Consider the following 16,503-nt stretch of genomic DNA (forward strand, 5'->3'; position numbering starts at 1 on the left):
TGTTACCATGCTGGGGACCTCTGGTTCTCACCCATGCGGATTTTGTGGTTTTCAGATGCAGGACGTGAGGTGTCCCGCTGATGCTTGCTGGAGACTTCTATACTTGCGAAGATCCTTTGTTCTCGGGGCTATGTTTTGGTTTATATGCTTTACTTAGATACTTTTATCTCCATTAAATAATACAAACTGTGATGACTCCTCTTATGGGAGAATTTTGGAGAATAGGTTTTATGTATTGGTGTCCCTTTGGGTTTCCTTGGGGTTTTCCTTATCTTTATCATATGTATATATTGTTATGCTCGGACCGGTTATCTTCGCAGCCGGATCTTGAGTCTTGATATTCCTGTTTTTGACACTCCTTTATATATATAATCACGCGTTGGTTATCCTTGTTCGTTACGTTATCGATCGGAGTGTTACGCTTTCGAGTTGCGGTTTTTTTTGTTTACCCCTTTTTCTACAAAGGCTCCTAGTTATAATCAATCATTCATACTACTATACGTACTAAATTTTTACTTTAGAGGTCGTAATACCTTGCCATCTCTGAATTATGACTTAAGCATAAGACTCTGTATGGTAGGGTGTTACAATGGAAGGAGATATCATTGGGGCTGTAACGGGAGGGAAATCACTTAAAAATTAGTAGGGATACAAGAGTGCAACAAGTAGATAATTGTAAAACAGCATTTTATTAATAAAGTAATGATGATGTAAATGAATCCCATGAAAGATTTTGCAAGAAATACCATGTACTATATACACTAAGACAAATTGAAACATTAACACCATCAGTAATTGCTACTGAGAAGTGAATATAACAGAGGAATACTAGTGGTGCAGCCACAAAAGATGAGCAATTAAAAATAAGTAGTAATAAATAAATAAATAATAATTAAATTAAAAAAAGAGCACGTACTCTAGGAACATCAATGTTGCAACAATTAACCTTTAATGAAGTGATAGTGAGATGCTTATTTCTGTATTTATTACCATTTCATAATGTCTAACAACCGCCCTACCCCAAATCCCACCGCGAAAAGAAATTTAGTTGTGTTGTATACATACTCATTAACACATTTCTAAAGAAGAATCCATAACTTTCTAATCTGTGGTTGTATAACTTAAACAAAAGAGATTAATTTTGAAATACTATTGGTGTCAAATGTTTTGCATTGCCAATCAAAACCGCATCTCATTATATGCATGACTTGAGGGGTAGTTATTGTAAAGTCAAAACAACTTGCAAGACAATTACTTCTGGGACAATTGTTGCAAGAGTCAAAATGCTTCTAGCACTTTTACACTAACATGCATCAACCTCCTAATCAAAATTGGAAAAACACAATAAAGGTGTCCAAGCATCACATTATCCAGAAGAAAATTACTTGGCTGTATCAGTGTCTTCAACCACAAGCTGCAGAGCACGTTTTATGGTAAGCCGGTTGCTCCTTGACTCCTAAGAGGATCAAATGCAAAATGAGCATTAGTTAAAAATATGTCCACAAATATAATAAAAAAAATTAAAAAATCCCAGAAACCCATTTGAGCTTGCAAGTAAACAACTAGTTCATGATACCTGCTTTTTAAAGAGCCCAGCTTTCTCTAAATTATTTAGGGTTGTTATGTGCTCAAATCCATAGCTATGTAGTAGTTCTCTCCTAAAAATGGAAGTTACAAACATATGGGACAACAATGAGTACCACAAAATAAGATTTCTTGGTATAATGCAGACAAGCAAGAATGGAGAAATATTACAAGTAACCTAGTTTCTATAGAGTAAGAAAAGGAAAGTAAAAGAAGAAAAGATCCATGGTCATTCAAGCTTGCCTTAAGTAGTCAAAATGCTTCTTTGGCAACCCAGAATTAGTAACGGAAAATAGGATTAGAAGGCGCAGGACCGTCGTCAAAGGCTCCTGCTTGTGGATCAACTCTTCAATATAGTCAAAGCATCTGCATAAATTAGCAACTAAAGTTTCACATCTTAAAAACATAAGCTATGTACAAGCAGAAATCTCTAAAGCACAATGCATCACCAGTTAGCAAACTCCAAACATTGACCAGATTAATTGACAATAAAATGCCATCCAAATACTTTAAGGACGTCTACATGCAACATCAACTCACATTTCATAACTCTGAGACTCAACAATTGTATGTTCCATATCAAGCTGCCCCAGAAATGAAGGCTTTGATGTGAATGTTGTCAGATGCTGAGCGAGATTTATGTGTCTCTAAAAAAATAATTTCAAGCATATTGTGTTTTGAATACTCTAAGAATCTAGTTAATGAAATCAATGTCAAAATGAACAAGTTCTTACAGTGATTTCTGGCAATAAGTTCAGCTTTTTCACGAAGTCCTTCAACTCGAAAACTGATTGTGACTGGATATTATGGAAAGCAATATATTAGAATGCCTTTGGCGATCCATTTTAATATAAATAGTTAAAAAAACTTGTTTAGGCTTCTCAAAGTTTAAATACTTGAACATATGCAGTTAACTATTTTATTATTCTTAGGTTGCATTAATGAGCATGCATACAACTGGGACAGCTTGAAGGATTTGATCTCCAAGGTAAAGTATGCAATAGGATTCCAGTCGATTCGATAAATAATTTCACATAAAAATTTGGTTTTGAAATAGTTTTTGTTTTCTTGCAAAATTAATTGGAAAAGCAGCATCCAAGTATAGGACATCAACTTACAGTAGTCGTCATCTTAGTGTAGTCTTGCTTCATGGATGTTGCTTTTTGACGCAAAATCTGCAATACTGCAGGCAGCAACTAAGAAACTAGAACTACAAGGGAACCATAGATGGTCTATCTAAATAAACTTTTCACTCCTGTGTGTGTGTGTGTGTGTGTGTGTGTGTGTGTGCGAGAGAGAGAGAGAGAGAGAGAGAGAGAAAGAGAGAGAGAGAGAGAGAGAGAGAGATTAGTCAAGATAAATATAAAATCAACCTGGATAACAACTTCAAAGTTGAGATCCCGTATCTCCTTGAAGAGCTTGTCACTAACACAGGACAGGAAAGCAAAATTTTAAGATACATAAAGAGCAAATGGTAAATAAAAGATAACAGGTATGATGCAAGTAAAGCATCTCAAACCTCATAGATAAGAGAGTTAACATCCATCAACATTGCATCATTAATAGAAGGTAGAAACTAAAAGAGGAAGTCAGAAAAGTAACCTACGTTGAATTAAGTGGAACTTTAGTTTTTTTCCCCTCTTGCTGAAGTCCCATAATAGACGCATCAAGCTCTATAGAACCATTCTTGATATTCAAAAACTGCAGTATACAAATGCAATAAGATAGAAAAAAGGTAAGCCACATTTCAGCTCTTTCCATATGCTGAAATTATATATTTCTGAAAACAAAATCATGGCACCAGAATAAGCCATGAAGGCTATATAACGCTCCAAAACTACTTATCCAAATAACTAAAGCAGGTATTGGAAAGTTTTGGTATTCATACTTACAATATTAAAATTCAGAAAGAAATGAAGGGAAGGAATATACTAAGCAGACCAAACTTGATTAGGAGATATTCTCATATTCTTAGGAGAAAAGACCGATCATCAAATAACAAGCAATAAAATATACTATGCAATATGTATCCTTTCATAAATATGTAGGCTGCTTCTGCATTAACTTGCCTCATCAAGTAATCCTTCACATGTTAATTGAGAACACAAAGGAGTAACCATATCCACCTGCATTCATTGTGCACCCAATTTCAGTGATAAGTTTTGAGGATATCAATTGTATCCAGTAAATGGAACGGCAGGACATACCTCTCTATCTAAAAGGATTAGTGTGTTTATCTCTGACATCACCACCTATATACAAATATCAAACAATCAGAGGACTGTACGACGTATTTAAATAAGCTTTGAAAACTCTCACTGTGTGTATGAGTTTTATTCTTTATGGGGTATCTTTTGGCTGTTTTACTGTTACTAGTTATCTTGAAGAAAGAAAGGGAAAAAAACAGAGTAGAGCATGATTACGTCAGATGAGTTGACTGGTTCCTCAGCCTGCATTCGGTTAAGGATGTCTGCAACACGCACAGATGCTTTTCCTTTTGCCCTCAGATTTGGTATCACTCCAAAAGAGAACTGCAAAATAAAATAATAAAATACAACAACAAAACAATTTTAAGAAAGAGGACAAGCAGATCGATGATATTATATCAAAAAGGGAATTCTATTTGTATTTGATTATCTCCTATCAGTTTGATGATAATTGTTCTGAGTCCAAAACTTCCCTGCTAACAAATTTGACAACATTATGTATTCAAAACTACAACCTCAAGTTTGTGAATTGCTTTTGCGATATGCCAAAGCGAGCTTGTATCACCATCAACTTGGCACTCCTACCATAGATGAGAAGGCAAACAAGGATAAGTAATTGTTCAAAGCAAATATTAAATGGAAGGCAATTTCAAAGATGATAAATTATAACTCATAGGGACAACAATACAAAATTAACGCAATAGATCTATCAGGAAGAGAAGAAATGGTAATATCCAACAACATACTTTGTAAGCAAGGTCAAGCTCAAATGATAGTACATCCTCATCTATCGGTACAATATACAAGGGATACTCCCCGATTGTAACCATGTTATGTAATTTCTCTTCCTCAAGAATCTGTTCACAAGAAAATATAACTATTTTGTATGGTAAGACAAGTATACTAGTACAACATACTCAAGTTAAGGGAAAACACACTTTCTCACAAACAACAGTGCGGCGGGGAACAAAATAAACATGATATTCTCTTTGTAGTCCTTTCGATTCGTCATGGTGAATATTAGAACATATATGTCGCATCAAATTAGGCTGAGATCGCACGAGGTAGACCACTTTGGTGCAGTCAGTTTGAATGTGGTCAGCTGAAAGATGCCGTAATTCAACTCCATGCTCCTATTTCACCAGTTCAACACAACCTCTCAGTATACAATAAAACTATCCAATCATCTAAACGACAAACTACTACTTATAAAAAAATTCCAACTATCTTCTATGGACAAGAATGATTTTTCTGAAATCTAATACAATAAATATGTTCCGTGTAAAAATTGAATATAAGCAAAAGACAGAAAATTTAATTACCTTGAGTAACGATGTCTGTATGATGAGAGAGAGAGAGTCCCCTAGCTTCGGATCGATAACCAAACACTTTTTCCCTCGAATCTAAAACAAGAACGACCACAAGCAATTTACAAAGTCAGTTTGATTTTTGAGTGCCATCACAATGAATTGCACTCAAAACCAAAAAAGGACAAACAAATTGGTGGGAATTGAGAAACAATTACGTTCTTGAGGATATTGATGAGATCCTTTTGGGATTGTTCCCTGAAATATAACCATATAAATTAAAAATTTAGAATTGTTATCAAATAATACTTTTAAAAGAGGTATACCTGATTGAAATGAGATTGATGGGGCATTGTCCAGGTTGGGAATCTGAGCCATTGTAATTGGAATGAAATTAGCGGTTCAAAGAGAGTTTCAATCGAAGTGCATCTTATGCTAACGTACACCCGCAGATCAATCACTGATAACGCTACTCAACACTAAGCTACTTTAGCCTGAACTGAGAATCCTGTAATAAAATGTAACAACTTCACCAAAGCTACTTACTTCTGCCAACTCAACCTATAACATGGAGTACAGAAAAGAAAATAAAAAAATGTATACCCTTCAACTTTAATTTATGTGTTTTTAGACCTGAGTTTTTTTATTTTAACATGGTCCACACGGGGATAAAAATGATCACAAACTCAAATCCTATGGAAGAAAAGATAAATACCTTGCTGAGAAGAGTTCATCAATTGAAAAGGAGAGAATGGTTCCTGCTGTTCAAGCTTGTTCATAAGGAGAGAAACACGATAGCCGATCAGCCTGCAAAGTGAGCGGTTGAGAGCAATCGCGATCTCACAGTCTGGGAGCTCTCTCCGGCTATGGTGGTGACTGAGATCAGCTTTTTTTTTTTGGTATTCAACTGACATCAGCTTTGATGCCATGGCACTTGTCTTTGTTGGAAATGTTTGTAGTATTTTGGAAAATGGTTGGAGGAATGGGCTAGAAGCCCAGACTAAAGAGGCCCAAAATACTACAAACATTTCCAACAAAGACAAGTGCCATGGCATCAAAGTTGATGTCAGTTAATAAAGCGTGATCACTTCTTCTTATTGCCTCAAAACTCCACAACTCCTTATAACTTCATAGATTGACCATATTCACTTTCCGTACGCACAAATCGTGTCCCTAAGAACTAGCGCATATAAGGAGTACGAAACATGAGAAGAGAAAGACAAACGACAAGAAAGGTTTATGCGAGAAATTGGAAGAATACTCAAGTTCACAGTTGGACAAAGATGGTATTTCGCAAGGATTTGAAGGAATACGTGAGATTACCAAACAACAATAATATATATATGCAACAAAATGTAGCATAAAGCGGGTTAATTCAAAGATTAGGAAGAAAGTTTGAATCAAACAGTTTCAATATGAACATCATTAGGAAAAATAGTACAACAATTTAGAACAACTTCAATTTGAAATAGAGGGAATTAGTTTATCTTTTTCAAAAAAAAATATTTAAATCCAACATTTTCCAAAAGTACTAAACTATTTTGTAGAAGCATATTAGAAGTCTTACAGCGGATTGAAGGGGATCAGAATGTGCAAAGTTCTTAGCCTAATGACAATGTAACTTCATTATTTAGCTTATAGATGTTTAGATGATATTGTATTGTAAGCCATGTCCACCTGGTATAATGGTGTATTATTCTCCATTGTTTTTCCTTCACTTTGATTTCTGTTACATTGCTGATAGAGTTGAGCATGCAAAATGTGCAGGAACTTTGTATTATGTTGTGGTTGTACTTTTCTAGTTTTCTGTAAAGAAAAATGTTGTAAAATTAGCTATAAAAGATGTTATGTGACGATTGTACAAGATTTCTAAATTCAAAATCACGTTTATATCTATTAAATGATGATTCTTGAATATTTGCAAATTACTGTATTCGACTATTTGTTTAAAAATGACCAACTAGAAACATATAAGAAAAGTAATAAATAAATTTGATAATGATTAAAATTACATGAGTGGATCTAATTATTCGGAATAAATAGTTATTTTGAAATACCAGTTTTTTATTTTCTGTATTTTTTGGTTCTTTAGACAAATATTTTGACAAGCGAGTACAAAATATATCATTACGAATGTTTAAACTAAGACGTTTACTATAAAGATATACCATGACACTTTCACGTTGTAGGTACCACAATAGCGTGGCAAATGATGGAACAAAAATGATTAAACATCACGAAGGGAGTGTTTTGGAAATGTTAAATGATAACATCCTAGAAAGCAGAAAGTGTAACTGCAAGTAAAGCCAGCCACCAAGGGTGGACTCCAATTCATTAACGAACTTCGGATTAAAATCTTGTAATCATTTCTAATGGTAGGGTCTCTTTTTTTAACTTTTTTAAATACAAATTAAGGTTCCTTCTCAAATGTAGTTAAATTAACAATTCATCACCCTTTACTATCTCTAGAAATCTTAAGCCATGGAAGAGGCACCAAGATTCTATTAAAGAACCAGATAAGAGTAGGCAAATATACGATAGTAGAACTAAATAAAAACAACTCTCATAATCCAGGCCTCACTTATTTTACAACATCAATAAACATTGGTTAAGCATCACTCTAGAAGAACTCGATTAGGCTGCATATAGCTTTCATTTGGCATCATCAAACATAATCTCACCCCCTAAGTCAGGAAAGACAATTTAGTTTATAAAAAATAAAAGTTTAAAAAATGAAAAAAAAAAGAACTGCAACGATTGATCAACCTAGCTTCTCCATAAATGTCTCAACCAAGGTTTGTCCATTGACTATTTTTGTCGTTGCAATGATTAAATCATATGCCATGCCTTCCTGCAAAATCAACATTATAAATTTGATTTAGGAACCAAATAGAAGTGTTGGATGCGACGATTTATGTATCTCTACCTAATAGTTTAACCTTTTAAAACAAGCGATTTCATGACAAGAAGAGATTCACACCTAATGTGACACATTATACACCATTCTAGAAAGATAATGCCTCTAGTATACATCATCAAAAAGATAAGACATGATAAGCCACAAATTTACTAAGCAAATACGTCCATTTACCTGCTACATTATCAATAGCCAAGTTTACAAAACCAGGATCTAAATAGTAGGAAGAATGTATTGGTTAGCATGTTAAAAGCAATTTGAAAAAAGAAACGATTGCCACACCTGAGAACAGAGAAATCGAAGAGTGGAAATCTCTGCAAAGGTAACACCTCCAACAAAGACAACAAGCACCAGGGCACGCCTCCCATCAGGTACTCTGAAATATGTAACGGGTCAGAAGGGAAAAAAATGTTATCAAAGAAGTTATAAAACTTCTTCCTTTAAGACTAAAATCTTTTGCAATTTCTGAAACTCTTATTTCAAATGTGAACCATCAAGTTCCAACTGCTATCTCTTTCAGTAAACTAAAAACAAAGGAAATGGCAGAAAAGCGATTGAATTCTTTCTTGCATTTAGGGTTTATTTTCCCAGGTAGTAAAGCTCACCTCTGCTGCTAAGTGATACCCTTAACAAATAATAAATTGTGGATGAATAAAAGATAGGATCCATCTGAACCTTATTAATTATATTATTATTGCTAAATGTTTTAGCAATGTCAAATCAATGCACAAGCATTGCATTTATGGAGATTGATGTAAACCCATACTTGGCTATGCCAGTTGAAACCCCTGATAAAGAGTCAAATGATGGGCTATTTGAGAATGCACCCTGTAATAGCAACCAAGCAAGCAAAACTTTAAGTATAAATAGAAAGAGAGGTTAAGGTAAGTGGAGTATACAAGTGATGTGACTAATATGAACAGGATAAGTGAAATATTGCTGGAACAGTTATAAGATTTTCAGCTGGCCAATTATAGCATGCACCGATATTATGATTTAGAAAAGTTAATAAGTACTAACCCTCTTTGTTTTCAGGTGAGGTCCAGGTAGCAGCTTCAAAATTTCTTCAACAAGACGCCTGAGAGACCAATTATCACATTTAATATTGCATGAGTTGCTTTAAAACTAAGCTCACAATGAAATTATCTTTTTGAATAAATGTATTGTGTTTAAATGAAAATTTGGAACTAAAGGCTAAGATAATTTGATTAGCATGGAAATTGCTATTTATAATAATACAATATAGTCTTCCAATTTGAAATAAGTTAAGAAATTGAACAATATTGGAACTCAACAGAGAGCACAACTATAAAGTAGTATGTACTAATAATAACAATAACATCATTAGAACCTTGCTTATAAATGAAACTTGCAGCACTATAAACTTTTGTCTTTAAATTTTATATATGATCATGTTAGATAAATAATTAATTTCCATGCTCAATAATAGCTATGAAGAGGGCCTTTAGTATTGAAATTTCAAACTTACCATCCAGATCGAATGGCATGCTGGATCAGACGAATGCTAAGTGGTGCATATCCAGAGAAGACATAAGAGATATCATTGGGGTTGTAATGGGGGGAAATCACTTAAAAATTAGTAGGAATACAAGAGTGCAACAAGTAGATAATTGCAAAACAGCATTTTATTAATAAAGTAATGATGATGTAAATGAATCCCATGAAAGATTTTGCAAGAAATACCATGTACTATATACACTAAGACAAATTCAAACATTAACACCATCAGTAATTGCTACTGAGAAGTGAATATAACAGAGGAATACTTGTGGTGCAGCCACAAAAGATGAGCAATTAAAAATAAGTAGTAATAAATAAATAAATAATAATTAAATTAAAAAAAGAGCACGTACTCTGGGAACATCAATGTTGCAACAATTAACCTTTAATGAGGTGATAGTGAGATGCTTATTTCTGTATTTATTACCATTTCATAATGTCTAATAACTGCCCTACCCCAAATTCCACCGGGAAAAGAAATTATTTTAGTTGTGTTGTATACATACTCATTAACACATTTCTAAAGAAGAATCCATAACTTTCTAATCTGTGGTTGTATAACTTAAACAAAAGAGATTAATTTTGAAATACTATTGGTGTCAAATATTTTGCATTGCCAATCAAAACCACATCTCATTATATGCATGACTTGAGGGGTAGTTATTGTAATGTCAAAACAACTTGCAAGACAATTACTTTTGGGACAATTGTTGCAAGAGTCAAAATGCTTCTAGCACTTTTACACTAACATGCATCAACTTCCTAATCAAAATTGGAAAAACACAATAAAGGTGTCCAAGCATCACATTATCTAGAAGAAAATTACTTGGCTGTATCAGTGTCTTCAACCACAAGCTGCAGAGCACGTTTTATGGTAAGTCAGTTGCTCCTTGACTCCTAAGAGGAACAAATGCAAAATGAGCTTTAGTTAAAAATATGTCCACAAATATAATAAAAAAATTAAAAAATCCTAGAGACCATTTGAGCTTGCAAATAAACAACTAGTTCATGATACCTGCTTTTTAAAGAGCCCAGCTTTCTCTAAATTATTTAGGATTGTTATGTGCTCAAATCCATAGCTATGTAGTAGTTCACTCCTAAAAATGGAAGTTACAAACATATGGGACAACAATGAGTACCACAAAATAAGATTTCTTGGTATAATGCAAACAAGCAAGAATGGAGAAATATTACAAGTAACCTAGTTTCTATAGAGTAAGAAAAGGAAAGTAAAAGAAGAAAAGATCCATGGTCATTCAAGCTTGCTTTAAGTAGTCAAAATGCTTCTTTGGCAACCCAGAATTAGTAACGGAAAATAGGATTAGAAGGCGCAGGACCATCGTCAAAGGCTCCTGCTTGTGGATCAACTCTTCAATATAGTCAAAGCATCTGCATAAATTAGCAACTAAAGTTTCACATCTTAAAAACATAAGCTATGTACAAGCAGAAATCTCTAAAGCACAATGCATCACCAGTTAGCAAACTTCAAACATTGACCAGATTAATTGACAATAAAATGCCATCCAAATACTTTAAGGACGTCCGCATGCAACATCAACTCACATGTCATAACTCTGAGACTCAACAATTGTATGTTCCATATCAAGCTGCCCCAGAAATGAAGGATTTGATGTGAATGTTGTCAGATGCTGAGTGAGATTTATGTGTCTCTGAAAAAATAATTTCAAGCATATTATGTTTTGATAACTCTAAGAATCTAGTTAATGAAGTCAATGTCAAAATGAACAAGTTCTTACAGTGATTTCTGGCAATGAGTTCAGCTTTTTCATGAAGTCCTTCAACTCGAAAACTGATTGTGACTGGATATTATGGAAAGCAATATATTAGAATGCCTTTGGCGATCCATCTTAATATAAATAGTTAAAAAAACTTGTTTAGGCTTCTCAAAGTTTAAATACTTGAACATATGCAGTTAACTATTTTATTATTCTTAGGTTGCATTAATGAGCATGCATACAATTGGGACAGCTTGAAGGATTTGATCTCCAAGGTAAAGTATGCAATAGGATTCCAGTCGATTCGATAAATAATTTCACATAAAAATTTGGTTTTGAAATAGTTTTTGTTTTCTTGCAAAATTAATTGGAAAAGCAGCATCCAAGTATAGGACATCAACTTACAGTAGTCGTCATCTCAGTGTAGTCTTGCTTCATGGATGTAGCTTTTTGACGTAAAATCTGCAATACTGCAGACAGCAACTAAGAAACTAGAACTACAAGGGAACCATAGATGGTCTATCTAAATAACCTTTTCACTCCTCCGTGTGTGTGTGTGTGTGTGTGTGTGTGTGTGTGTGTGTGTGTGTGAGAGAGAGAGAGAGAGAGAGATTAGTCAAGATAAATATAAAATCAACCTGGATAACAACTTCAAAGTTGAGATCCCGTATCTCCTTGAAGAGCTTGTCACTAACACAGGACAGGAAAGCAAATTTCAAGATATATAAAGAGTAAATGGTAAATAAAAGATAACAGGTATGATGCAAGTAAAGCATCTCAAACCTCATAGATAAGAGAGTTAACATCCATCAACATTGCATCATTAATAGAAGGTAGAAACTAAAAGAGGAAGTCGGAAAAGTAACCTACGTTGAATTAAGTGGAACTTTAGTTTTTTTCCCCTCTTGCTGAAGTCCCATAATAGACGCATCAAGCTCTATAGAACCATTCTTGATATTCAAAAACTGCAGTATACAAATGCAATAAGATAGAAAGAAGGTAAGCCACATTTCAACTCTTTCCATATGCTGAAATTATATATTTCTGAAAACAAAATCATGGCACCAGAATAAGCCATGAAGGCTATATAACGCTCCAAAACTACTTATCCAAATAACTAAAGCAGGTATTGGAAAGTTTTGGTATTCATACTTACAATATTAAAATTCAGAAAGAATTAAAAGGAAGGAATATACTAAGTAGACCAAACTTGATTAGGAGATATTCTCATATTCTTAGGAGAAAAGACCGATCATCAAATAACAAGCAATAAAATATACTATGCAATATGTATCCTTTCATAAATATGTAGGCTGCTTCTGCATTAACTTGCCTCATCAAGTAATCCTTCATATGTTAATTGAGAACACAAAGGAGTAACCATATCCACCTGCATTCATTGTGCACCCAATTTCAGTGATAAGTTTTGAGGATGTCAATTGTATCCAGTAAATGGAACGGAAGGACATACCTCTCTATCTAAAAGGATTAGTGTGTTTATCTCTGACATAACCATCTATATACAAATATCAAACAATCAGAGGACTGTACAGCGTATTTAAATAAGCTTTGAAAACTCTCACTGTGTGTATGAGTTTTATTCTTTATGGGGTATCTTTTGGCTGTTTTACTATTGCCAGTTATCTTGAAGAAAGAAAGGGAAAAAAATAGAGTAGAGCATGATTACGTCAGATGAGTTGACTGGTTTCTCAGCCTGCATTCGGTTAAGGATGTCTGCAACACGCACAGATGCTTTTCCTTTTGCCCTCAGATTTGGTATCACTCCAAAAGAGAATTGCAAAATTAAATAATAAAACATAACAACGAAACAATTTTAGGAAAGAGGACAAGCAGATCGATGATATTATATCAAAAAGGGAATTCTATTTGTATTTGATTATCTCCTATCAGTTTGATGATAATTGTTCTGAGTCCAAAACTTCCCTGCTAACAAATTTGACAACATTATGTATTCAAAACTACAACCTCAAGTTTGTGAATTGCTTTTGCGATATGCCAAAGCGAGCTTGTATCACCATCAACTTGGCACTCCTACCATAGATGAGAAGGCAAACAAGGATAAGTAATTGTTCAAAGCAAATATTAAATGGAAGACAATTTCAAAGATGATAAATTATAACTCATAGGGACAACAATACCAAATTAACTCAATAAATATATCAGGAAGAGCAGAAATGGTAATATCCAACAACATACTTTGTAAGCAAGGTCAAGCTCAAATGATAGTACATCCTCATCTATCGGTACAATATACAAGGGATACTCCCCGATTGTAACCATGTTATGTAATTTCTCTTCCTCAAGAACCTGTTCACAAGAAAATATAATTATTTTGTATGGTAGGACAAGTATACTAGTACAACATACTCAAGTTAAGGGAAAACACACTTTCTCACAAACAACAGTGCGGCGGGGAACAAAATAAACATGATATTCTCTTTGTAGTCCTTTCGATTCGTCATGGTGAATATTAGAACATATATGTCGCATCAAATTAGGCTGAGATCGCACGAGGTAGACCACTTTGGTGCAGTCAGTTTGAATGTGGTCAGCTGAAAGATGTCGTAATTCAACTCCATGCTCCTATTTCACCAGTTCAACACAACCTCTCAGTATACAATAAAACTATCCAATCATCTAAACGACAAACTACTACTTATAAAAAATTCCAACTATCTTCCATGGGCAAGAATGATTTTTCTGAAATCTAATACAATAAATATGTTCCGTGTAAAAATTGAATAGAAGCAAAAGACAGAAAATTTAATTACCTTGAGTAACGAAGTCTGTATGATGAGAGAGAGAGTCCCCTAGCTTCGGATCTATAACCAAACACTTCTTCCCTCGAATCTAAAACAAGAACGACCACAAGCAATTTACAAAGTCAGTTTGATTTTTGAGTGCCATCACAACGAATTGCACTCAAAACCAAAAAAGGACAAACAAATTGGTGGGAATTGAGAAACAATTACGTTCTTGAGGATGTTGATGAGGATTGTTCCCTGAAATATAACCATATAAATTAAAAATTTAGAATTGTTATCAAATAATACTTTTAAAAAAGGTATACCTGATTGAAATGAGATTGATGGGGGCATTGTCCAGGTTGGGAATCTGAGCCATTGTAATTGGAATGAAATTAGCGGTTCAAAGAGAGTTTCAATCGAAGCGCATCTTACGCTAACGTACACCCGCAGATCAATCACTGATAACGCTACTCAACACTAAGCTACTTTAGCCTGAATTGAGAATTTTGTAATAAAATGTAACAACTTCACCAAAGCTACTTACTTCTGCCAACTCAACCTATAACATGGAGTACAAAAAAAAAATAAAAAAAATGTATACCCTTCAACTTTAATTTATGAGTTTTTAGACCTGAGTTATCCGATTTTAACATGGTCCACACGGGGATAAAAATGATCACAAACTCAAATCCTATGGAAGAAAAGATAAATACCTTGCTGAGAAGAGTTCATCAATTGAAAAGGAGAGAATGGTTCCTGCTGTTCAAGCTTGTTCATAGGGAGAGAAACACGGCTGTTCAAGCTTGTTCATAAGGAGAGAAACACGGTAGCCGATCAGCCTGCAAAGTGAGCGGTTGAGAGCAATCGCGATCTCACAGTCTGGGAGCTCTCTCCGGCTATGGTGGTGACTGAGATCAGCTTTTTTTTTTTTTTGGTATTCAACTGACATCAACTTTGATGCCATGGCACTTGTCTTTGTTGAAAATGTTTGTAGTATTTTGGGCCTCTTTAGTCTGGGCTTCTAGCCCATTCCTCCAACCATTTGAATTAATTATTTATTACTTTTCTTATATGTTTCTAGTTGGTCATTTTTAAACAAATAGTCGAATACAGTAATTTGCAAATATTCAAGAATCATCATTTAATAGATATAAACGTGATTTTGAATTTAGAAATCTTGTACAATTGTCACATAATATCTTTTATAGCTAATTTTACAACATTTCTCTTTACAGAAAACTAGAAAAGTACAACCACAACATAATACAAAGTTTCTGCACATTTTGCATGCTCAACTCTATCAGCAATGCAACAGAAATCAAAGTGAAAGAAAAACAATGGAGAATAATACACCATTATACCAGGTGGACATGGCTTACAGTATAATATCATCTAAACATCTATAAGCTAAACAATGAAGTTACATTGTCATTAAGCTAAGAACTTTGCACATTCTGATCCCCTTCAATCTGCTGTAAGACTTCTAATATGCTTCTACACAATAGTTTAGTACTTTTGGAAAATGTTGGATTTAAATATTTTCTTTTGAAAAAGATAAACTAATTCCCTCTATTTCAAATTAAAGTTGTCTAAATTGTTGTACTATTTTTTCTAATGATGTTCATATTGAAACTGTTTGATTCAAAATTTCTTCCTAATCTTTGAATTAACCCGCTTTATGCTACATTTTGTTGCATATATATATTATTGTTGTTTGGTAATCTCACGTATTCCTTCAAATCCTTGCGAAATACCATCTTTGTCCAACTGTGAACTTGAGTATTCTTCCAATTTCTCGCATAAACCTTTCGTGCCGTTTGTCTTTCTCTTCTCATGTTTCGTATTCCTTATATGCGCTAGTTCTTAGGGACACGATTTGTGTGTACGGAAAGTGAATATGGTCAATCTATGAAGTTATAAGGAGTTGTGGAGTTTTGAGGCAATAAGAAGAAGTGATCACGCTTTATTAACTGACATCAACTTTGATGCCATGGCACTTGTCTTTGTTGGAAATGTTTGTAGTATTTTGGAAAATGGTTGGAGGAATGGGCTAGAAGCCCAGACTAAAGAGGCCCAAAATACTACAAACATTTCCAACAAAGACAAGTGCCATGGCATCAAAGTTGATGTCAGTTAATAAAGCGTGATCACTTCTTCTTATTGCCTCAAAACTCCACAACTCCTTATAACTTCATAGATTGACCATATTCACTTTCCGTACGCACAAATCGTGTCCCTAAGAACTAGCGCATATAAGGAGTACGAAACATGAGAAGAGAAAGACAAACGGCACGAAAGGTTTATGCAAGAAATTGGAATACTCAAGTTCACAGTTGGACAAAGATGGTATTTCGCAAGGATTTGAAGGAATACGTGAGATTACCAAACAACAATAATATATATATGCAACAAAATGTAGCATAAAGCGGGTTAATTCAAAGATTAGGAAGAAAGTTTGAATCA

General features: G+C 34.1%; 2 protein-coding genes and 1 pseudogene across 2 annotated transcripts in view; all 3 read right to left on the reverse strand.

Moving 5' to 3' along the window:
• Positions 1-3,830, reverse strand: part of LOC107478071 (vacuolar protein-sorting-associated protein 33 homolog) — a 16,388-nt gene extending 12,558 nt beyond the window's left edge. Inside the window, exons 1-9 of the mRNA XM_052258197.1 lie at positions 3,792-3,830; positions 3,654-3,710; positions 3,191-3,285; positions 2,958-3,009; positions 2,703-2,759; positions 2,125-2,231; positions 1,828-1,950; positions 1,577-1,658; positions 1,386-1,456 (exon numbers count right to left, since the gene is read on the reverse strand). Of these exons, the coding sequence (XP_052114157.1) occupies positions 1,386-1,456; positions 1,577-1,658; positions 1,828-1,950; positions 2,125-2,231; positions 2,703-2,759; positions 2,958-3,009; positions 3,191-3,285; positions 3,654-3,710; positions 3,792-3,830 (683 nt within the window). The remainder of the gene's footprint in view (positions 1-1,385; positions 1,457-1,576; positions 1,659-1,827; positions 1,951-2,124; positions 2,232-2,702; positions 2,760-2,957; positions 3,010-3,190; positions 3,286-3,653; positions 3,711-3,791) is intronic.
• Positions 3,831-3,956: 126 nt separating this feature from the next.
• Positions 3,957-4,803, reverse strand: LOC127739670 (vacuolar protein-sorting-associated protein 33 homolog). The gene is made up of 4 exons (XM_052258198.1): positions 4,738-4,803; positions 4,538-4,648; positions 4,307-4,372; positions 3,957-4,115 (listed from the first exon to the last, which is right to left on the reverse strand). The coding sequence occupies exons 1-4, from the start codon at positions 4,801-4,803 to the stop codon at positions 3,957-3,959; spliced, it is 402 nt and encodes a 133-aa protein (XP_052114158.1).
• A 2,993-nt stretch (positions 4,804-7,796) lies between these two features.
• On the reverse strand, positions 7,797-14,416 carry LOC107478132 (vacuolar protein-sorting-associated protein 33 homolog; annotated as a pseudogene).
• Between the last annotated feature and the right edge of the window lie 2,087 nt (positions 14,417-16,503).

Source organism: Arachis duranensis, chromosome 3, assembly GCF_000817695.3.
Source record: "Arachis duranensis cultivar V14167 chromosome 3, aradu.V14167.gnm2.J7QH, whole genome shotgun sequence".
NCBI lineage: Eukaryota > Viridiplantae > Streptophyta > Magnoliopsida > Fabales > Fabaceae > Arachis > Arachis duranensis.